Consider the following 24,542-nt stretch of genomic DNA (forward strand, 5'->3'; position numbering starts at 1 on the left):
AGCTGCTTGTATGTAGTACTCAAGTTTAGGGTGTACGAACACTGTATACAAAGTCAGAAACGTTTTAGCGTCAAGATGACTAAAAGCCCTGCGTATGGACCATAATGTCCTAAAACCTTTGGCGGCTATTTCACGGCAGTGTGCAGTAGTCTTTAAGTCTTGACTAACGATGACGCCCAAGTCATTGTGTGCCTGGACAATAGGTAACTCAGTGTTATTCATCGTGTATGTATCTGTACCCTGGTGGCCAATATGCACCACAATACACTTGGAAGTGTTTATCGGCAATTGCCAGGTTTGGGACCATTCAGATAATCTCTCCAGGTCATTTTGAAGTTCTAAGCTATCGCCCTTGCTTTGTATCGCTCTCCATATCTTGACATCATCAGCATAGAGTAAGACCGATGACGGTAGTAGACGAGGGAGGTTATTTACGTACGGGAGGAATAACACTGGTCCCAAAACTGTACCCTGGGGGACTCCACTAAGCACAGTTTCCCAGCTAGACAACTTGGAGTTCACCCTTACTCTTTGTTGACGCCCAACTAGGAAGTCTTTTATTCACATCAATAGATTGCCTCCAATCCCGACATTCCTTAGCTTATATAACAGCCGGTTATGCGGAACTTTGTCGAAGGCTTTACTGAAATCGATGTAAGCTACGTCTATAGGTAACTTTTGGTCCTTAAGAGCGCACCAGCTTTCACGAGCGACTAATAAGTTTGTGAGACAAGAGTAACCTGTTCTAAAACCATGCTGCTTTTCGGAGAGGATCCGGTTTTCATCGAGATACTTTAACAGCTCCTTCCGAATAATCTTTTCTAAGATTTTAACAACCACACTAGTTAGGCTAATTGGTCGGTAATTCTCAGGCTTATGTTTTGTACCTGTTTTGAAGACTGGACTTACTATGGCGTTCTTCCAGTCTTTTGGTAGACGACCCTGGGTTACGGATAGATTAAAACATACACTTAAAGGGTTTGCAACAAAGTTAGCTAATTCCTTCAGTAACCTAGGATGCAGTTCATCGGGTCCAGTGGATTTACCTATATCAAGCTTAACTAGCAGACCAAAGACATCGAGTTCTTTAATGGTCACGCTGTCCAGTGCTTGTGTGGGGGGATTTTCATGGACTGGTGAGAAGGGTGTTTCTATGGTGTATACATCGCTAAAGTATTTAGAGAATACTTGAGCTTTTCCAAAGTCGTCCTCCACTAGTGATGAGGCAGTACTGTCTCCCCATAGTGAAGGAACATTTCTTCTTTTTGTCCTTTGGTTTATATACGAATACAAGCGTTTAGGGCATTCTATGGATTCCCTAACGATTTTCTCTTCGTACAGCTTTCTGGCCTTACAGAGGGTCGAGGCACAGGTATTTCGAGCCTTTTGATACTGAGATTTTGCCTCGTCAGTCCCCAGTAACCTAAATCTGTCCCACATTTTCCTTCATGATAGCAAGATTGAAGACTCGTCCTATATAATGCATCACTACGATGGCATCACTTTCGTTACCTGAAGGATGGACGTTATCAGATATAGTGTGGCTGAACTCAAATCAAGTCTAAAACTGTCTTGCTTTGACCGCTTCTGCAAAACCTTACGAATTGTCGAGGTGACGCACCAATCGTTCTACGACGGTTTGACCTTCAAGTGCTCAGCAGCCTCCATTAACGAACCATTGCCTTTAACTTGTGCCCATCGTGCTGGTAGACTTACACTCACCAGAGTAGGGTAAAAATAGTCAGCAATGGATGCAGAAAGAAGTGGCCTTGAGTTTGACAAGACTGCCGAAAAGGTAGGTCTCAGTATTTCCTTCATGTGCAGCAGGTGGTTATGGAACCGTATAGTTACATATGTAGTACAAATGGGAAAGGGATTCGCAGTGCATTGGTGGCAGCCTTTAATTACTGGCTAAAAGTTCCTGAAAGTATTTTAAGAGTCATATCAGATGTAATTCAAATGCTGCACAACGCTAGTTTGATGTAAGTCTTCCCATGAGTTTATTGCAGTTACCAGAGTCATATCTAGCATGCACATATGTGCCTACATAAATATACGTAAGTATTCTTTAGTAAATCCGTGATTTAAGAATCTGGGATTTGGTCTTTCCTATCACAGACTTTTATCTGTAAGTCTGCAACCCACTTAATAGTAAGTGGGTTACTCAAATATATGGATGTTCTAGACGGATTATCATCCAATGTTGATAATAACACAGTACAACATCACTACACTTCCCAGTTTTCAAAATAATGAAGTAATGGAAGTCTAATGGATTCCGAAAACTGCTCCAAAACTACGTCACTTTACTGTCAAGTTCAAGTTTTGTACGGAATGCTAGACTTGGTTATAATTATCTTTGTTTTTCTTGCGCTTACAACAGTATAACAATGAGACACAATTCTATGTTTCCCCTAAGTAAGTCTCCTAGGATAAAACAAATAAAAATAGTCGGGATGATTGAAATAGCTTGAATAATTAGACGTTAAATCTAGAAATGAAAACAGTTTGCACATGTGCTTCATTCTTCAGTAATAAGGATAGTAGGTTGGTGAACCTGTGTTAATCCTGACAGATTGCCTTCGATTAAAAGTCCAGCTTCTTGAAAGTCTTCACTGATGGGGCTGATACGACATGTTCGGGTAAGGCGTTTCAGTCATTGACCACTCAATGAGAAGAACGGGACCCCACCTTTAGTTTATTAGATCGCGGTTTGTGAACCTTCTTGCTATGATTTCGGAGAGAGCAAAAAGATAAGACGTATTTACACCCAAATCATAATTAAAGATACGAAATGCCAGTATAAGGTCACCTCGCGTCCTGCGATAAAACAAGGGGAAAAGTTTAGACGTTTCAAACGCTCATCGTAAGGGAGTTTAGAAAGACCCTTCACTAATTTCGTTCCCACACGCTCAAGTGAGTTAGTATCCTTCGTCAGACATGGGATAGCTGCTTGGATACAGTACTCTAAAAGTGGTCTTACGTAGGTGGGATATAAAGTTCGAAACATCTCGTCAAAGCATTTGAATGCTCGACGAAGGGACCATAACGCACGATAACCTTTGGAAGCAGCTGCGTTGCAGTGCGTAGTTGTTTTCAAGTCGTGAATTATTATTACTCTTAAGTCTTTATGTTCTTGGACGCGTGGAAGAGATGTACCATGAATAGTTTAATGGTAACTATTGCCGTGGTCAATGCGCATGAGCACGCTCTCCCTGGAATTAACTTCTAAGCTCCAATCATGAGCCCATCTAACTAATACGTCTAAGTCAGCTTGCAGCTGAAAACGATCAGCCTCACTTATTGTTCTCCAGATTTTGACATCATCCGCAAACAATAATGTCGACGACTTAAGCTATTGTGATTGGATACTAACAATCACATTTCGTACCTGACTACAGGTTTCTCGTGTTTGAGGTCACAGATGAAATGCCTACAAGGCTCAGATTGCCAGTAATTTGTAAGCTACATGTGGGAGGAGGCGGTCATCTGTATTAAGTGTAACAATTTCTGACTTCGAAACGTCAATACATTACTAAATAAAACTCAGGAACCAACTGCAGATTCATATGCTCAACCTTGCTCTGGCGATTTCGCTTTGTAGTCCCGCCCGAATGTCGAAAATGAGCCAATTGGGGAGGGGGAGTGAGTCGGCAATCAGTTTGTAGTTAAAAGCCATCGGTGCATGTGTAAAGATAGTGATCCTGAATAAAAAAAGCCTTATTCCAAAACTTTGTCTTTATGCTTATTAACACATCTTGGGCGACATTTGCCCAACTGTTGTATTCATATGAAGTTTATGAATAGTCTATTTCGATTCTGATTGCTACTGATTATTTTTAAGCAAAAAGTCGGGTTTTGTTATTTTCTCTTGGTATCAAAGGTTTATTAATCCGTAGTGCTATTTGTTACTGGTAGGATTTGTTGAGAATATTGTCGTATTCCAGTGAACTACCTTGATCAAAACACATCAAATATAGCTTTGTGGATTCGTGTTACTACCCCACTGTCTAAGCCTAAGTGGGTAATGCGAGTTTAAAACATGAGACTTATTGATGCCACTTATGCTACAGGTTTTCTCATATCGTTTACATACAGTAGAAAGCAAATCCTATAGTTCGTGACTCATCCAAGTTGTGTCGTCTTTGGTGACTTTATATTCCTTTTTGAACTGAACATCAATGAGTCTCCGTCGAACTTACATAGCATTACTGTAATAATTCCTTCGTTTCACTGTGATCTGAGTTTTTATTTCCCCATCTTTTTCAGTCTTGGCAGCTAGGTTATATGCTGTTTTGGGGATTTCTTTGAATATTCCCAAGTTAGTTACCGTAAGAGTGTTCACAGTTTCGTTATATAGCTTGTTAAAATACACCAGTAGTCAGGCTTCTGTTGTATAAACTTAGCTAGGTAGCTCTGTGATATATATTTTGACCAATCATCCACTGTTGTCATTAAACAGCACATGAGAATGCTTTATTTAAGGTGAGTGCTTGTATGGTACATCTGTACGAAGTTTGGCCGTGCTTTAAGAGAGTTGATGGAACACTTATATTTTCCCTACTTTCGTGTGGCGATAATTCAATGGTTCAGTTACTTGCCTGTCAACTACTGGGTCGAATATCGTTGCACTTGGCTTAGACAACTGGGTTTTGTCACTAGCCCTCATATAAGTCTCTTAGCTCAAAATCAAGTACGTAAACCCATACTTAGAGAAAAGAAATTTATTCATGTTATCAGTATTTCATCTTTAATTCCGATAAAATGTCGTATTAGTATTTTCCGAATTCATCTCAGTCATACTTGAATGCTTGTTCATATGCAGATTTGCTTATAAAGGTTGAGTAAATTTAGGAGCTGCCCAGAACCCATTGTAATTTTTTGGTAGAAATATTGATTTCTATATTTTTAAAAAGTTGTGAATCCTAGTCTAATAAGTATATCTTAGTAGATCAGAAAGAGTACTCTGCGTTGTTTCGATTGTACCTTTAATATATATATATATATATATATATATATATATGAGAGAGAGAATTAATGGGGTAATTTGTGTGTTTTGATTATTTTGGTCTTTATAATGATAAACACTTATTTGTTTTTGATTTAAATTAATTTTTAGTATTGATGACATCGAAGATGGTTCTCACTTACGGCGTGGTAAACCAACTGCTCATTGTATTTTTGGAGTCGCACCATCTATCAATTCCGCAAACTATGCTTATTTTCTTGCTCTTGAAAAATTGTCTTTACTAGAACGTCCTGAAACGGTAAAAATATTTACAGGTGCTTGATAGTTATATTTTATAACTAAGAAATGTTTGGTTGATGTTATTGTGTATTGATTAGATATTGATAATGATTAAACTTTGGCTACGAAACATCACTTGATGTTATTATTTTCAAAGGAGTTTGTGTAAATCGCTGAATTTCATGATTTAAATCTCGAAATTGTCTTAGACGGCCAGGACCTTCAGGTCTCCGCAAAATAAAACGACGAAATTTAGCAGTTTCCATAAACCCTTATAGTAATAATATTCATGTGCCAACTAGTGACTAAGTGCAGGAGGTAATTCCAGGATTTTTATTGAAAAGTAATTGTTGGAGTTCAACTATGTCGAGCGCCACATAATAATGAGAATGGGAAGAGATAAAGAGTGTAAGGTGCATACAAAAGAAAAATCCCGACATTTGCTGCTACCTTGACGTGGTGGTCGGGCTTGCCTATCGTGGTGATTCAATCGAGCTATACTGGCGGGAACAATCGTTCCTCAAGGTCCTACCATGCCAGGCAGGTCGTTTGAAGAGCGGGGAGACTAAAAGCAGCAAACCCAAGGTCAGAAGGCGAAGTCGTACTGCTGACTGTACAGAGGTGTGACAGCAGTAAGGTGTTTCCTTCAGACAACCAGCATGACAGCGATGCTGCCTTCCCACAAGGAGGGGTGGGGTTAGAAAAGGTCGACCCTAAAAATGCACACCTCGCCTTATCCCACGGATATCCGTCTCCGGCGGTAAGGTCCTTCGAAGAACGGAGTTAATACAAAAACTACCCACAAAAAGGTCGTGTGTGACCGACCTCAAGCAGTTGTCCCTTGGGCACTGCGGTCGCGCTCTCAGGTCATTAAGACCACTTCTAACCCAATTTCCTTTTCAGGTACCTCTAGAAGAACCCTTCCACGGTGTGGGCAACCGGGAAGTGATAACTGCCCTCATACCTCTAACAGCACTCAAGACCACTGTATTCATAATCAATCTCCTTCTTCAATTCCTACTATTCCTTCTACCTTGACTTTCAACACTAAACTTCCTGTTCCGGTTTCCTCCTCAAGTGTCACCATGGCCAACGATTCTAGTGCGCGAAACGCTGTCCCAGGTCTACTAAAACCTCGCTCCAAACTACACATTGGAGCCTTCAACGTACGTGCTTTAAGTCAAATCGGTCAACAGGCTTCCTTAGCTAAAACCGTAGAATCTCGTACCATTGATGTATGCTGTGTCTCCGAAACACGCATACAGGATCTGTTGCTGGAAATAACACTCTCGTCGACTGAATTTTCAGGAGTTGATCTTCTACCAGGAGGTTCACTTATCGACTTAGAATACGCAGATGACATAGTCCTGTTTGGTGAAGACACTGACAAAATGCAGAGTCTTCTGTTGAAACTCAGTAATAATGCCAGGATGTTTGGGATGCGTTTCTCCCCATCCAAATGTAAATTGTTACTCCAGGACTGGCCTGCGTCAACACCTGAACTAAGGATAGGGAGTGAAGTAGTCGAACGCGTGGACAACTTCACTTATCTTGGAAGTCTGATCAGCCCTAATGGGTTGGTGTCTGACGAAATCTCAGCACGGGTTCAAAAAGTTTGTTTTTCTTTTTCCAACTTACGTCACCTATGGCGAAGACGAGATATCCGTCTATCAATTAAGGGATGAGTATACTGCGCAGCATTTCTCTCTTCCACTTTACGGCTGTGAAACATGGCCATTAAGAGTAGAAGATACTCGTAGGTTACTGGTATTTGACCACAGATGCCTTAGAAATATTGCTCACATCTGCTGGGATAACCGGGTAAGTAATGGTGAGGTTAGACGCAGGGTATTAGGGAATCATGGTAAATCAGTTGATGAGGTCATGGATCTTCATCGACTGAGATGGTTGGGCCACGTGTTACGTATGCCTGAACATCGATTACCACGACGCGCAATGTTGACTAGTGTAGGGGATGGTTGGAAGAGTGTTAGGGGCGGCCAAACCAAAACGTGGCATTAGTGCTTAAAGTCACTAACTTCTAGTCTGAGCCATGTTGGTAGATGCAGACTACTTGGTTGGGGTCCGCGTGACTATCGTAACCAATGGTTGGAGACTCTGGGTGACATGGCTCAGAATCGATCACAATGGCGTAGGTGTATACACTCTTTATCTTCCCTTAAACCTTGAGATTAAAATTGCTTCATAACTTTTTTCCTTCCTATACTATATCCTTCTATACAACCTTTCTTTATATACTACCACCACTAAATTAATTACTTCTATGAATCCGGTGTTCATCTTGTTGTGCTAACGAGGTATGTCAACTTGGACCGATGCATATATGTGCCTGGTCCTACGTTGTCGCTGACTGACTGACTGACAAAAGAAAAAAGAACAATAACTACCACAAATTAGTGTATGGTAATGCAAATATAATAGAAGTGCGAGAAACAGAAATGTACAACCAGAAAGAATTCTTTCCGTTAGCGAAGTTACTACCACTTTTTATGAGGAAAGCAAAAGAAGGTTACAGCAGGATCGCCACTGGCTTCTATTCTGAGCCATATCTGATAACGTCTCTCGCAAATGTGTTGTACCCTCTCTAGGACCCCAAACAGGGAGTCGTGAAGGACCAACAGAAGCTAGCCCTTTGCAGCTTTCTTTCATGCCACAACACCATGTCATACACTGACCACCTCTCCGCTTTTTCCAACTAGTCCCAGCGTCGGCAAATAATACACGATGAGGAATTTTCTAGGACGACATGTCCAAGTCACCGAAGTCGATGTTTCAAGATGGTGACACCAAATGAATTATCGTCTCTGCGCCCGAACACACGATGCTGAGCCTCTGCATTACTAATATGGTATTTCCACTGGATGTCAGCAATCCTTCGGAGACAACGATGATCAAACACAGAGAGTCGTCTAACATCCTCAACTCGGAGATGCCAGGTTTCACGAGCATATAGCAAAACTGCTCTCACCGAGGTGTTGTAGATCCGACCTTTTACAGCCAGACTAACATCATGAAGGCGCCAAAGGTGGCACAGATTGGCATAAGCCGCTCTGGCTTTCATTATACGTGAATCGATCTCATCACTCACGCCACCACCAGCACTTACGCGGCTACTTAGATACACGAACTTCTCAACTATTTCAATCTGCTCATCACCCAGGGTGAGTACAGGATTAGAATCCTGCCAGTGTTGTAGAAATACTTTACACTTCGAAGGTGCATAGCACAGACCGTACCTGCGGACACTGATTTCCAACTGATTAAGTGCAGATTGCATGGCTTGGGCATTATCGCACAGTGAGACAATATCATCCGCATACTCGAGGTCGATAAGTCTTTCTCCAGGCAACAGATCTACACCGCCGTTACTTACATCCATCACAGCTGTTTCTCGAATCTCATTGATGGCAAAGTTGAAAAAGAATGGTGAGATTAGGCAACCGTTTCTAACCCCACTGCTTGAATGGAACAATGGAGAAAGGTGGTTGTATGCCCTCACTCTACCCGATGTGTTTGTATATAGTGTTTTTAAGATGTTAATAAATTTCTCAGGCACACCCATCTTCAATAGACAATCCCAGAGAACAGTCCTGTCCAACGAATCGAAGGTAACCCTGATGTCAAGAACCACTACGAGAAACATGGTTGTCGGAGCGTACTAATGAGCTGGAAGCAGCAGCTGCATCTGGTAATTCTCGGGAGCTCTTTCAACTCTTTCGAGCCACTGGCAGCAAGAAGTCTAGTGTGAGCGAAACAGTCTGTGAGGAAGACATGATGCCAATCACTAACATCCACCGACATCTTGGACGATGGGTAGAGTCCTTCGAATAGCAGTTCAACTGACCTGCTGCTCCGGCAACATCGATCAGACTGTCTTGCTCTCCATGACTGGTGATGATTGATCCACCAAATGAGGTGGAAGCCCGCAACGAACTCCAACTCTTGAAACGCTACAAATCACCGGGCCCAAATGACTTACTTCCGGCTCTTTTTAAAGATGGTGGTGACTTTCTGATTAAGGCACTGACAACGTTGTTGACAAAGGTCTGGGAGCTAGAGAGTGTTCCAACATCATGGAAGGAGTCGATAGTTGTCCCTATCTTTAAAAAGGGTTCACGTCATTTCTGTAACAACTATCCAGGGGTAATTATACTTCTGATTGCGTCCAAACCATTGGCTTTTGTGATACTTCGGCTAGTATTACAATGTCTGTCGGTCGCACTTTCTGAAGAACAAATAACTGGTGGTGAAATTCATCCTTGATTACATCCGGGCTGCAGTCGGTCGGAGTATAGGCGGCGATGACGAATAGACATCGCTTCTCATACCGATTTCTCCTTACTTTGATGGAATTTTCTAATCTAACAGCACGTAACCGACTGTTAATGGGGATCCAATCGACTAGTACTACCTCAACTCTAGCGCTTATTGCGACGTCAACGCCAACTAAACCGAAAGATGCCACAGGGTCCCCGAATGAACGCACGCAAAACAAGCCTTATGGAGCGACAGATGGAGAGCGAATTTATAGTACTTCACCAAAGTCTTGAATACGGGTCTCGGATAGACAACAAACGTCGATATTAAGAGTTTCTAATGACATAGCCAGCTCTATCTGTTATCCGACATGCATTAGTGCGTGAACGTTAAAGGAAGCCAGTTTGAATGGTGTACGTGGTTTCAGAAAGGGTGGTTCAGTATACGTATTCGGTGGAAGCATTCACTTTCGACCAGACAGTGACTAGAGATCGTTTAGATAGGACAGAGTTTCCACCATGGGTGAGCTGCTGCATAAGTTGAAAAATGGGAGTACATGAAGTGGAAATAAAGGAAGATAAGTGACGTAGCATATATAAAAATAATAATAGTAACAATAATAAAAGTGAGTGTTATCAAGTGAATGTGAATTGTCTGAAGTCTAACTGAAGCGAGCATAGTTTTTCGTTAAGTAATTGTCATCTCATTAGATTTGTGTGAGGGCTGTGATATTGTCCGGGTTCCCAGACCAAAGAAGGTGGTTTTCTTAGGTGGCCACACCCCGAGCCTTCGACCTAAAGGTCTGACCCAGAAGGCAGTGGAGCGTCGTGAGGGGATGCAGTCCCATGGTAGCCGGTGACCAATAACCGGTTCATTCGCCATTCGTTCCTTCAGGATACTGGAGCCCATGTGCACCATTGGTTTGAAATCAGGGTTTTCCAACTCCCCTAGGTGGATCCTTCATATCCACCAACCCGGTTATAGCGCCGGACATTCACTTTTCGTCCTCTCACTTTCGCAAACAACACCCCCGCCACGAGAAGGCAGTGAGTAGTACTTCCCTAGTAGATGCTATGTACGCGTGGCCATGTGAGAGCGTTTCGAGAGGGAGAGCGGGCTCTCCCCACTCTCTACCGTACCAGGGCGTTTGGGGGGTGATGTTCTCTCACTATCGTGAATCCATTATAGTTAGACACGTAAATCACTTAGTGTCGGGCCAGTTGTCTAACGACTAAGTACTCGTGAGAATTGAATGTCTTGGGTTCTATCTCTTTCGGCGTAGCGAATCCACGCTATTAGTAAGTCCAATACTAGAGCGAAACAGCTGTCCAGTACTTTCTGTTTTTCAATGTTTGTTTAAGATCATTCACTGGTGTAAATCATAAGATTTGTGTTATTTCGTAATTTTACTGTAAATATCTTAATTTTTAAAACTATTTCACTGTAATGGATAGCTCGTATATACAATTTTTTTTCACCGTGGTACCAGTTAGATTTTTCTCTTCGACAACTATCTTCGTTGTTCTGCATAATATCCCTGGCTAAATTAAATTAATCGAAAACGTACACTTCAGTATTTTCATAAGCTGAGCGTGATATTTAGACATTTTTCAGTCATTACAAAGCTGTTATTTCTCGTATTCCTTGCAAGCCTGTTTCTGAGCAAAATATTTTTGCATTGAGCTAACGATCTGGCTGTTAACCTATTGATCGTTAATGCAGTATGATGTTCAAAATGGTGACGTGGGTTATTCGGTACACTGTCGACTAATATGCTGGAATAATTTTGAATGGTTTTTTGAGTATAATCCATACTAATTAATCTAATATAAGTTCTCGAGGCCAGATTATATATATATATATATATATATATATGTCGTTCAACATCTAATTTATTGACTTTGATATAGCATGTGCGAACTAACTCCTGATGTAAATTCATCGGTCCTATTATTAGGACGGTTATACTTTACCATAATGACAACTTCCTGTATATATTTTTTATTTTGCTATCAAAATTCAGTGTTATCAAGTCTGCTTTATTGAGTAAGAATGAAGTCATTTCATTTGAACTTTTAGAGCAAATGCTTGTATTGCATCGTGGACAAGGTATGGATATATTTTGGCGTTCCTCTTTTAAGTGTCCATCGGAATCAGAATACGAGGCTATGGTATTATGTAGTAAGTTTTCTGAATTATGAAGCAATTTATATTATCGTTTCTATTGCCTACATATTTTTCACTGTAGCATATTTCCAGTATCGTAATGTAACATTAAATGTATCCAAGTACTCCTAACATTAGCTGTTCCTGATTGTAGTGCTACATATTTTTAAGTTACTTATTTTGTGTGATTACTTTTGTCCAATTTGTATCATATCTATGAAGACAGACATTTTTACTTTAAATTTATCGTAGCTGTGCCACTGTTTAGAGTAATTTGTCTTTGCTTTTTGTTACATATTAAGTTTAATTCTACCAGGATATGGTTATCAAAATACCTCATTTCAAAGTAGATTATCCATATTTAAATGATTACCTCTACAACTACCCACCATTCCCAAACAACCTGAACAAAACATTGAAGTAGGCCCCCCGACTCTGATTGGAGTTCAAAAAGCTATATATAATCTGAAACGAAGAAGAGCAGCTGGTCTAGATGGATTGGCTCCAGAGATCTTTAACGATGGTGACCCAGTTTTATAAATCAAGTTGACTAATATTTCAGCTAAAATCTGGGAACTGAACGTAATGCCATCTGGCTGGTCGCATTCACTGATTGTCCCAATATATGAGGAGGGGTCAAAATCATCCTATGATAACCATCGAGAGGTTAGTTTGACCAACATAGTATCCAAAATATTATCCTCAATAATTATCGGGCGCTTAACAAAGACTTGTAAACTGCAAACAGGAAAAAATCAGTCTGGCTTTAGACGTGGTCGTGGCTGCATCACGACATATGCACCACTCGTCAGGTTTTAGAACACAGACATGGTTATCAGTGTCCGACAATGATAGTTTTTCTTGACTTAAAAGCATCATTTGACTCTGTAGACCAAGAGGTTTTGTGGCAGTATGTCATTGAAAGGTGTACCTGAAAAGTACATAAACTTTGTGAAGGCTCTTTACTCGAACACTACTAGTCGAGTGGGAGCTTATGGCGAACTGTCATGTGATTTTGCTACCTCAAGTGGTGTCCGGCAAGGCTGTCCACTATCTTCATTTGCGTTCAGTTTCACCATAGACCTACTGCTGGAAATAACTTTCTTGTCGACTGAATCTTCAAGATTCGATCTCTTTCCAGGAGGTCCACTTGTCGACTTGGAATACGCAGATGAAATAGTCCTGTTTGGCGAAGACGCTGATAAAATGCAGAACCTTTTTGTAGCACTGAGTAACAATGCCAGGATGATTGGGATGTGTTTCTCCTCTAAATGCCAGTTGTTGCTTCAGGACTGGTCTACGTCAACACCTGAACTAAGGATAGGGAGTGAAGTAGTCGAACGCGTGGACAACTTCACTTATCTTGGAAGTCTGATCAGCCCTAATGGGTTGGTGTCTGACGAAATCTCAGCACGGGTTCAAAAAGTTTGTTTTTCTTTTTCCAACTTACGTCACCTATGGCGAAGACGAGATATCCGTCTATCAATTAAGGGATGAGTATACTGCGCAGCATTTCTCTCTTCCACTTTACGGCTGTGAAACATGGCCATTAAGAGTAGAAGGTACTCGTAAGTTTCTAGTATTTGACCACAGATGCCTTAGAAATATTACTCTCATCTGCTGGGATAACCGGGTAAGTAATAATGAGGTTAGACGCAGGGTATTAGGGAATGATGATAAATCCAGTTGATGAGGTTGTAAATCTTCATCGACTGAGATGGTTGGGCCACGTGTTACGTATGCCTGAACATCGATTACCACGACGCGCAATGTTGACTAGTGTAGGGGATGGTTGGAAGAGTGTTAGGGGCTGCCGAACCAAAACGTGGCATCAGTGCTTGAAGTCATTAACTTCTAGTCTGAGCCATGTTGGTAGATGCAGACTACTTGGTTGGGGTCCGCGTGACTATCGTAAGGTATGGCTGGAGACTCTGTGACACCGCTGAGAATAGATCACAATGGCGTAGGTGTATACACTCATTGTCTTCCCTTAAACAGTAAGAACAAAATTACTTTATACCTCTCTGTCTACGAACTAATTTATCTTTCCTGTATTATATCTCTATACACAATCTTTCTTTTATATATTACATCCATTGAAGTAACTACTTCTATGAATTTGTTCATCTTGTGCTAATGAGGTGTGGCAAATTGAACCGATGGATATAAGTGCGTGGTCCTACACTGTAGCTGATTGACCGATGGTTTATTATGTTCTCATCTGTTATCCATTGGTTAACTATTTATATGTAAATCATAAACTCTTATATGTTTTAAAGTATTTACACAGAAGTATATTCGACTTAGTGTTTATAATTTATACCACACAAGTCGTATGATCAGTTTGAATTTAGTATATCTCAAGAGTTTACTTATTGTCTTTTTTTCATATTTGCGCTAATTAAAGCAGTTCAGTTGTTATGATACTCGAAAATTTTAGTACATTGCATTACTTTCACCTATTAAGGTTATGCATTAAGTTTTAAACAATTATTTCTGTAACTTAGCTTTTTCTGAGAGAGTTTTAATTCTGAGTAAATACCAGGGGTCAAGAAGTTGAGAAATTGTTGTATATTGCTGTTTTCTAGTTTCCAATCTTTCTGTTAAGGTGTTCACAACTAAGTATTCTCTTTGTGTTGTGTTGTGGTGTACATGAGCGCTTTGTTTGTTTTTTAATCTTTTTAAATAATATATGTTTAACCTCAACTTTGTTTCCAGAAACTGGTGGTCTATTCAGTCTAGGTGTTCGTCTAATGCAATTGTTCTCTGAAAATCAAACGTACGTTAAAATAACTCCGTTTTTCACTCAATTAAATATTTTAAACAGTATATACCACATTAATTTCTGGCTGTTCATCAAGAAAATAGAAATTCCCATCGATTTGTTTTGAAATGTTTGAAAACATCATTGTGTGATAAATAATAATAATGACTTATGTTAATTGTCATTTGAGTACATTTCAACAAATTTCATGTTAAAGCTACTTTATGCTTACTATATTTAGTAATTCTGTTACATGTTTGAACACTAGAGTGATATCTATATCTTGTATTTTGATATTTCAATTAGAAATTTCCATGTAGATGTTGTAATCCTCCCAGTTGAGAAGACATTAGAAGTTTATACAAACGCTCACATTTTTACGCTATCATCTTTTGTTATTCAGATTTTCTGTAATTTATTTTCATCTAAATCCAATTCATGTTCTGATTCTGAAGTAGTCAAGCGAAGTATTATGTTTGAGGAATATTAAAAAGCAGAATGATAACACTAGTGCGCTATTCTTTTGGTAGTGTTGATTTTGAGTATTCAAATTAAGCGCTTACAATTATCAAGTTTATATATATATATATATATATATATATATATATATTCATCTAACTGCACTCGTAAATATTTGTGAGCATAAACATCGATTGAAATTTATTGTCTCCCCGTAACCAAAGAAGACCTTATAAATTTGACCAATATTTTTTGAGGTATTCAGGTCCAGTCTGTGCTATTACTGTGGAGCAAGCCACTAGGCAGAAGGGAATGTTTATTTAGCGAAATTACAATGTTTGCATAATATGTACACACAGCATTTGACCAGCCGTTTGCATCTTACTGTGTATTCGGCAATCCAGTTAGTTCTAAGCTGTATTCTGTTCCATTTTTTAAGCGTTCTACCTACGCCGTGCTTTCTGACCTACTGAAACTTCTTTCCATCTGTCGACTGTGACACCTTCTGCACCATGTTTTTTTTTCATACTACTTACAGTTAGTCTTGTTGATAGTATTCACCACACTACTGTTAGTGATAATAGTGATAATCTCTCTATTCAGAAGTATGTATGTAATTATCATAAAGAATTGTCAGCACAAACTATTCAATACTACAACAAAATTGTCGTTTTATATTTATCTAACTTGTTAATATTCAAAATATATGTATAAAAATTTCTAAATGGTGATTACGTTTCATTCATATTCATCTGTAAGTGTTTACGATCAATCATTCCCATATAATATCATTTTTAGTCACGTAATATATTGAATATATGAACTCGGTTACAGGCAGGTAAAAAAAAACAAATATGCCATCCATTGTGGTTGCTTCTTGAATTCATCAATAATTAAAATCAGATTTATGAGGTAGATTGTAAATATTTTACGAAAGCGTGCAAGTACTCTTGATTGTCGTACATAACTTGTCTTCTAAAACATAAAAATTCATGTCAATAAGTGCCGGGATATTTGAGCAGTCTGCGTTTTATCTATATATATTTATAATGAAACATAATGGCTATTCAAATCTTTTGCTTAAAGGTAGTTCCTTTTTTAAGAATTTGCGGTTTGTAATCTTCTGACTTGTCTTTTTATCATAGAGATTATAAACCTCTTTTGGATGCGATTGGTCTGTTTTACCAAATTCGTGACGATTATGCAAACTTAGTTGATTCAAGTGTAAGTTGTGTAAACTTGCCTTTTGTTAAGTTACATATACATTTTAGAATATTATCGTATTTTCAATTGTACGATGCAGGTTTTGCACTGCTCAGATGTTAGCGTAGTGGGTCTGCATCGTCCTTGTTCTCAATATTGATGTACCAATCAAGCTTTCTACCTAGCGTCGAACACCACTGAAGGTAGTTGTAATGAGCTGTAACATCTAGTTCATATACTACTTAGTACATCTTGTCAATGGAACATAGTGTACTTTAACTAGACTTCGACACTGGTGTGTTACTTTGTACGTCCCATTTTCATTGTTTTAAATCCTCGAGATGAAAATAAAAATATCGTTTTAGATATATAGTCTTAATGAGTTTTATTACAAAATGATTCAATTAATTATAAGGTGACTTATAACTTGGACTCTTTAAATTGAAGTGATCTTGTAGAGATTTTCGAAGGTAATTCTCATGAGGCATGGGGTTATGGAGCATGTGTACTTTGTTTATAGTCTCAAAACGATGACGAAATAGTTATCCAGTGCAAAACAGTTCATCAACCTGTATCATCAAATTTCGATGTAAACTAAAGGATTGAACCCAGTAAATCTATTGCTTAACAAAGTATAAAGATGAAGGAAATAATTTCATTGGAATATCCATCAGTCTTCAGGTTAAAAATGGCTTGTGAAAGTTTTTAAAAATAATTTAATGGATGTCATCTATGAAAGACTGACAGAACCATTAAAATACAAGACATTCTAAGTAACTTGTGAGACAATCGTTTAAAGACAACTTCTAGCTATTACGTTGCAAGTTGAAATCCAATCGTAATTTCGTTTAAGTAAACAGTCAGTGTTTATAGGTTCCCCTCTAATCGACTATACTGTTTAATGTGATGGCAAAAATAAGACTTTTTTACTTGGTTTTTTTAATCATGTTACCTTTGTTGTATATCTTAGTTGACATTTGGATAAAAAAGTTTTAATTGTCAAACTTTCGAGTTTCATATTGAGTAAGCTTTTTTAAGTGATTTGGTCAGCGTAATACATCTCGTGGTTTGCACAACTATCATCTATTTTATTAAAAGATGGGTGTTAGTACTTTTGATTTACGACTACCTGATCATGGAGCTAGTGACCAATGTCATGTTTGTTTATTGCCATTGTACCGATCTAATTAAGTCGATCAAATTGCAATATGTTCATCAGTTTTAGTGACTCGACATCGTGTTCTGTATGTTGAACTGTCAAGCGGTTTGAGTTAGTCTACAGGAAACTTCTGACTTAGGTTTCGAGCTAGTTGGCACACCTGAAATTCGGAGAAAACTGATGCTTCCTTTAGTATTTGAATCCCCATCACCCAGCTTCACGGTCGAAGACGTTAATACTAAGCTATTTGAACCGTGACTGATCCTGTAGGACCAAGATGTCTTTACAATTAATTGATCACTGGGTGTTGAAGAGTGCTAAATGGCACGAAAACTAGGTACGGGGTTTCATGTCTACTTCCTCATACTACCTACTATACTATTGATTTATTTATTTCCATACTTTACAACGCATCTTACCCCTATTTAGTGCTTAAATTAGTATCATAGCCAACATTATTATTTTTTATCTATTCATTTCTAGTATCATAGAAAAAAAACATTCGCAGAAGATTTAACTGAAGGAAAATTCAGTTATCCTATTGTTCGTGCCATTAACGATTATCCTGATGACAATCAAGTGATGAATATTCTCTCACAACATACCACAAATTCATCATTAAAACTATATTGTGTTAAACATATGTTAGAGTTGGGTGCATTAGAACAAACTGTATTGAAGTTAGCGAAGTTAGAAGAAAGGTATGTATGTATGTATGTATGTACAGCCATCTCCCTCTTAGTCGATGTGTCACATCTAAGTTTTGTCGCTGTTCTAAAATTCTTTTGACTGGTATTTTCTCAAACTATGTATGCCATAAGTGCCACAACGAAAGGTCTCTAACCAATGGTTAGTATGCTATCAAAACCTGTCATCGATAGTCCTTGATCCCGATGTGTATGTTTAAAGGGGAAAGTAACATATGTCACTATTACAACAATAATCATAAGAAGGTATAAAGTATTGAGGTGATTTCAATCAATATTTTTGTGTCAAGTAATGATTAAAAGTCTAAACTAACAAAATGACGGTCTAAAATAAACTTCATACGGTCATAAGATTTCAACAACTTATTTATTTGATTTCCCATTTGAATAGGTTATTGAGCTACAACATGATATTTGGACTCAACAATTTCATCATTCAAAATGAATTTTTCGCCTCATCAATTTTTAGAATAGATGCTTGGTCTATTGCGTTCGTACCAAGTTTTACGATAAGTGTACAGAGTATCAGTTTCCCCTTTTATTAGAGAATTAGTAACATTAATTGGCACATTTTACAATATGATGGGAAATCAGTTTTGGGTATAATCCAGACAAACCATTTGATTTATCACTCGACTATTGAAATGATGAATTAGTTTTATTGATTAGGATTTCAAAAGATCTTCAGAATTCGTGTCTATAGTCACAGATACCATAATATATCCGTTGATTTTTTTAAAAGAACATAAATTTAGTATCTCCAAAGTTCTATATTCCCAGCAATTCATGATGGTCATATAATACACATCAGGTAGTGTACCGGGTTCACTAGTTAACTGAGTCGAACGGGAATTTCAAAACTAGATACAGTTTTTGGGCGTTCACAAATTCTGTCATCGTGGTTAACAGTGTCCTGAGTTTTATCTAAGACTATAGAATGCTGCTTGTGGATTCTAATGCGATTCAGCGACCCTGTTTAGTGTTAATCCACTTAACAGTTCACTAAATTTGAACGATTGACATGGATTGCATAGGACTAAGAAAAGCTGCGTCCACTTCCTCGTTATTTAACCACCAATACCCAAAACTCCTGATGTTTCTCTGCAAAATAGCTTCAAATACTTTCGGTGAGAATATCATTAAGTATTTTGTTTGTACTGCAAAATTCAGTTGATTATACTCGTCGTTAGTATATTGTCATGGTCTTCGGTCTAGTTCAGTCACATTGCAAGCTTCTTAACGCTTGCTCGATCGACCATACAGAGGAAAAACAATAAGAATGGGTAGGAAGCTGTATATTGAAATCGAATAATGATGTGCAAAACGTATGCATATACATGTTATTACACTGATACAGACAAGATATGTGAACAGTGACCTTGGATAAGTGGAGAATTCACTTGCACATATCTCACCCATACATAGCCTACCTTCCATGTGAGATTGAGACTAAGTTACAGCATATTTGGCCTTTCAGCAACCCAAGATCTGTCTGGAATCGTCCTGGCCATCATAGACTCACCCATATGATATTTTTACTGTTAAATTTTATACTACTACAGTTTACTAAATGTAGTTCCTTAATGAAAAGTTGCATTTAGTGGGTACTGAATTTAGTGTCGTAAGAGCTGTTTTTCTCGTTCACATGTATAAAACTTTAACATTCTTAGTGAATGCTTTTTGGTTCGTGTCTAAGTTAGGAAATGAAATTAGAAGTCGAGTGTCTCGTGGATTTCATGAAAAAATACTTTTAGAATATGTAGCTACATTAGAAATTGTTTTTCATGATCCTTATCCATAGAAACTCTAATGAGAAGTATCCAATTTAAGCGTATAAATTAATATCGAGTTCAAGTTACAAAACAATGAAAGTCTGTGAGTATCGAAACTGTAAAATCTTAAGAAATTTTGGGGCACATATCAAGTGCAACGGTAAAAACAATCGACAACTCAAATTAAATTCATCAACTGTACTGAAAAGAAATCGATAAAGACTGTTGCTTTTGTAAAATGAGAAATGCTATCATAAGGTACATGGTGTCCAGTAATCCTGGCATCAATTAAATACGTTGTTTTCATTTGATCTCATGATATAAGAGGAGCTAAATAGAGCAGGTAACGAAGGTGATCAATTTACATACAATTTAAAAGCATATCTCATGATTCATCTGTATCTTAGGTGACACATACTGAAATCGTTTATTCTTCCTAAATTCACATTCATCTTTTGCGTAATCTCTCTTTAATCGCTTTTTTTTCTGTAGATGCAGTCAGTTAATTGTGAAGTATGGCAATAATCCTTTGCTTTCTGAGGTAATCCAGAAACTAACTGATCTACATCGTACACCTGATGGTCATTTACGGTTTATTACACCAAGGGATCTTAACTATGACTCATTAGATCACAATGAGATATCTATTGCTAGTGGTCATATTAATCCTGTTTCTAAATGAGAGATACAGTAATAATTGATGTGAAATATATAAATATTTAGCAAATTAACTACACTTTATTTTCAGTTGAGTGTGGAAAAACCGATCTATTCAAAAAAGCAATTTATTTGCAACACATACTTAAATATGTATACGATATTTTTTGTTATACTACACTGATGGAACTGTTTCGTTTCAGTCTTTTGTTTACCTAATTCTTTTTAAACTGTGATGATCATTCCCATCCCTGTATAATTTTATCTTTTCTCGCTTTGTTTTTTCATTCTTTACACTTTACATTTTTACATATTTGATCTCTTTCCTTTAATTTATGTAAAAGGTGTTCTTCTGTATGTTTATTTTGTAAATTTCAAAACAATTTATTTATAATAACGAACCATTTATTGAAATTTCGCTGTTCTCTATTTCTCTAGTCTAATATTCTAATTTTTGTGTCGTAATCTGACCAGTTCTCTGTCATATATCTGCGTAATTCTTTTTTTAATACAATCCAATAGTTTCACGTTCATACTTCAATTAAAAAGCTATTAGATTTCGGGTGTTTTGTCCAAGCCGGTGATATAATGTGAAGGAAGTTTCAATCAATTACCTGACTTCCGTGTATCATCTTTACGGTTTTGAAGGAGACTCTACATGGAGTTAAGATTGATCCATTACTATATTTTATTGATATATAATATAGCGTTACTATCAAACCGTAGTCTTTTTTCGCTTTTATTGGCTTAGTAAATGAAAATACACCTGGTAACTCAGTTACACGAGGACATATTTTACAGTCACTGCTCAGGGATCGATCAATTGTATAGAGTTACAATTAATTGTTATGACGCTCAGTTTTCCTGTCTACCTCAGATGGGACGTTAATTTACCTCGGACGAATATCTACACTAGATACCCTTCCAGTGTCTATTCTACAGGACTTCAACTACTCAGATCAAAAACACATTATTAGCCTGACTAGAACGTAAGTATATTTCCACCGACAATAACCAATAATGATAAGAGTGGGAAACTATATAACTCATCTTGTACACCTGTCAGACTATCTACTAGTCATTATTTTTCTCGCCCACACATCAGATACTGTCGATCAAGTTGCGATCAGCCCACTACTCTGATTGGACATCGTGTGCTGTATGCTGAGCTTTCACATAGTTGGAGGTAGTTGACACTAAGCCCAGAATGTTGGTTTCGTGAGTTAGTTATACAAAATCTTTCATGATTAACTAGTCTGTAATTTTAATATAGTACGATGAACAACAGACATTTGGTAGTTATTTACTGTCCTTTTTATTATCTGCAGCCTTACAGAAGTGGCTAATGAATGCAAAAAATTCAGTGGACAAAGATGGCAGATCGGGTACAAATCTATCGGATACTTTCGATGACAAACAGGTAATTTTCCTTGTATGATTTCTTAAGCATTTTCACTTCATTGGAAGTATATTACGTAGTTTTGTATACATTAAACTTGTAAAATGAGGTTAAAATAATCGTATGTTACTGAAACCAGTTGAATGCAATATCACAAGGGGGTTTTGTGGAGATTTTAGCAATTTTATATAGTTTGGTTGAAGTTAGACATTAACACTGCTGGATGCCGGCTCAGTGGTCTATCGGTTAAATGCTCTGGCGCGAGACTGGTAGGTCCTGAGTTCGAATCCCACGAGGCAGGATCGTGGATGCGCACTGCTGAGGAGTCCCACAATAGGATGAAGCGGCCGTCCAGTGCTTCCAGGTGGTCTAGCTTCAATTGATTCATGATCTTAACTATATGAATGCAATATGTGTATTTATGAAAGTGAATAGTTATACACAAAGAAATCTTGTGTTTACTTATGTTCACTCTAGGACTTAAACTCAGTACTTTTCATTCTAAACATGAGGATAACTCAGATCCTTCCTAATAATAATATAAATCCCCATCTTACTGTTAATCGTTAGAGTATATCAAAGTGTATAATCAACACTTGTCTACCTAACGTGATAAGTTTTCACAATCGACAGTATAGTTTCTTAATTATTCTACGTAAGTCTGAGTCACATTTATTACGAGCTTAAGATTATTTATTCAGATAAACGCAAATCTACTCCGGTATATTATGAGCATTTAAAAAATCTACCATTCAACTAATCAAACAATCTTTGTGAAGTGAGCTATAATGATTTTTGTCAAATACTTCTGTAACTTCTCATAAGTAGGTGGACAGTGATGTAATGGTTCAGTCCTCAATCCTGATAGCAATATCTGGTATTGTAGCGCTTTTTATATACGTGAAACAATAAACATTTAGTCAGATTTATAATCGTATTGTGAATTGGCGATAGATCGTTACAAACTCTTGTATGAACTCGTCTGGTTTTTGCATATGTATTTGCAATGTGAATTTGTGTACACGTTTATAAACAAATGCATGTATATTTTCCGTGTCTACACTACTTCGTCTTCATATGTAAACTGATTCATACGTAACTAGACGTCTTTTGACCAATACTAACCGAAGGCTACTCTATATTCGTCATTCATACGGTTTTTCTGAGTCATATTCATGAAACATACACATCCACAACACTACTTTTATTCAACCTTTTACTTCCACACTGTTTTAAGGGGATTGGTCGCAAAAGTATTTATGAAATTACCAAGCATATATATTTCATCATTCATTATCTTTTGGAGTCAAAGTGATGAGTCTTTCAGCTATAAAAGTTGTACCAATCCTAGTTGAATCTTAAACAAGAACAACATTTCTTAAGTTGAAAGCGTGAGTCAATTGAAGCTAGACCACCATGGAAAACCTGGAAACACTGGACGGCCGTTTCGTCCTATCATGGGACTCCTCAGCAGTGCGCATCCACGAACCCGCTCTCGCGAGTTTCGAACCCAGGACCTAGCAGTCTCGAGCCGAAGCCCTTAACCGATAGACCACTGAGCTGGCATCCAACGGTGTTAATGTCTAACTTCAACTGATCCACGAAGTTGAGCGAACCGATTCGACCGAATTGTCTTCGAGTGAGTTCCTATCTCGATAACGAGACGTGGTTTTGAACTCCACTGGTCGATAGTAGGTTTCCGATTTGTATACGTAATGAGCTTTGAAGTTTACGAAAAACTTGTTTTGGATCCAAAAGCAAAAGCTGATTGTATACATTAAATGTCTCTACAATGTAGAACTAAACGAGTCTGATGAGTTGAATTAAATTTGATACATTGTTCACTGATTTCGTGAAAAGACAGAAGTGGAACTATTGGAACACTGGGGGGGAACTAGATAACTTCTTCATTCTATTCTGAGACTTTAAAGCAGTTTTCATTGCAAATCTCAAGTGGGATCAGATCCATGATTTTGGGAGTTCGATGACAACTTGAGATAAAAAGTAACTTTTGTTCAATATTATCAGCGAATATTCATTTCATCACTTCTTGATATGAGAAAACTTCTTTATCAAGTGAAGATTCTTGTACCTAGCTATGATTAACACTTAATATGAGAGAAATAGTGATAATCTACCTATCTGGCTGATCAAGCCGAAATAATTGGTGGGTTTGAACTTGCGGCCTATCGGTTAGAAGTCAAAGGCCTTATTCTCTGATCCTTCACTCTCATCGTCATTTGTACCTTGGTTAATCACACAGGTCGAATGGTTTGCTTTCAAATAGTACAAACCAATACGCTAACAACCGTCACCCCTCATACATATGTGATTGATTTGGAATTGACATAAAATCAGAATACGCAGTAGTTGTTATTTTCTTAATAGTTTTTCATTTAGAAGTCAGATCTAAAAATAACTTTCAACAGTGAAAGAAAATCAAATCATATACATTAATCTAATTTCATGGCTCGTGTACATATGTAGGTTCAGCATTTCAGAAGTAACCGGTCCTCATTATCTCGTATTGCAAATTTCCACACACAGTTTTAGTCGCTTCACAATTAACACGAATCCCCCTGAATAAAAGTAACTTTAGAACTTTTTACAAGTTTGAATATTGGATTATGTCGGGGTATTGCCATGAACTAAATCTACTGTTATTCTGTGGCATTTACATCTTCCAACTAACAACAGCACATAAAGTGATTGGTCAATATTTCTATAGTA

At 37.8% G+C, this 24,542-nt stretch overlaps 1 protein-coding gene across 1 annotated transcript; it reads left to right on the forward strand.

Moving 5' to 3' along the window:
• Positions 1–1,747: 1,747 nt before the first annotated feature.
• Smp_134230 (putative geranylgeranyl pyrophosphate synthase) lies at positions 1,748–20,823 on the forward strand (the record flags this gene model as incomplete). Its single annotated transcript, XM_018800009.1, has 8 exons — positions 1,748–1,795; positions 1,828–1,982; positions 5,120–5,283; positions 11,606–11,707; positions 14,411–14,471; positions 16,061–16,139; positions 17,761–17,978; positions 20,249–20,823. The coding sequence occupies 8 exons, from the start codon at positions 1,748–1,750 to the stop codon at positions 20,436–20,438; spliced, it is 1,017 nt and encodes a 338-aa protein (XP_018653865.1). The 3' UTR covers positions 20,439–20,823.
• Between the last annotated feature and the right edge of the window lie 3,719 nt (positions 20,824–24,542).

This window comes from Schistosoma mansoni, chromosome W (assembly GCF_000237925.1).
Source record: "Schistosoma mansoni strain Puerto Rico chromosome W, complete genome".
Classification (NCBI taxonomy): Eukaryota; Metazoa; Platyhelminthes; class Trematoda; order Strigeidida; family Schistosomatidae; genus Schistosoma; species Schistosoma mansoni.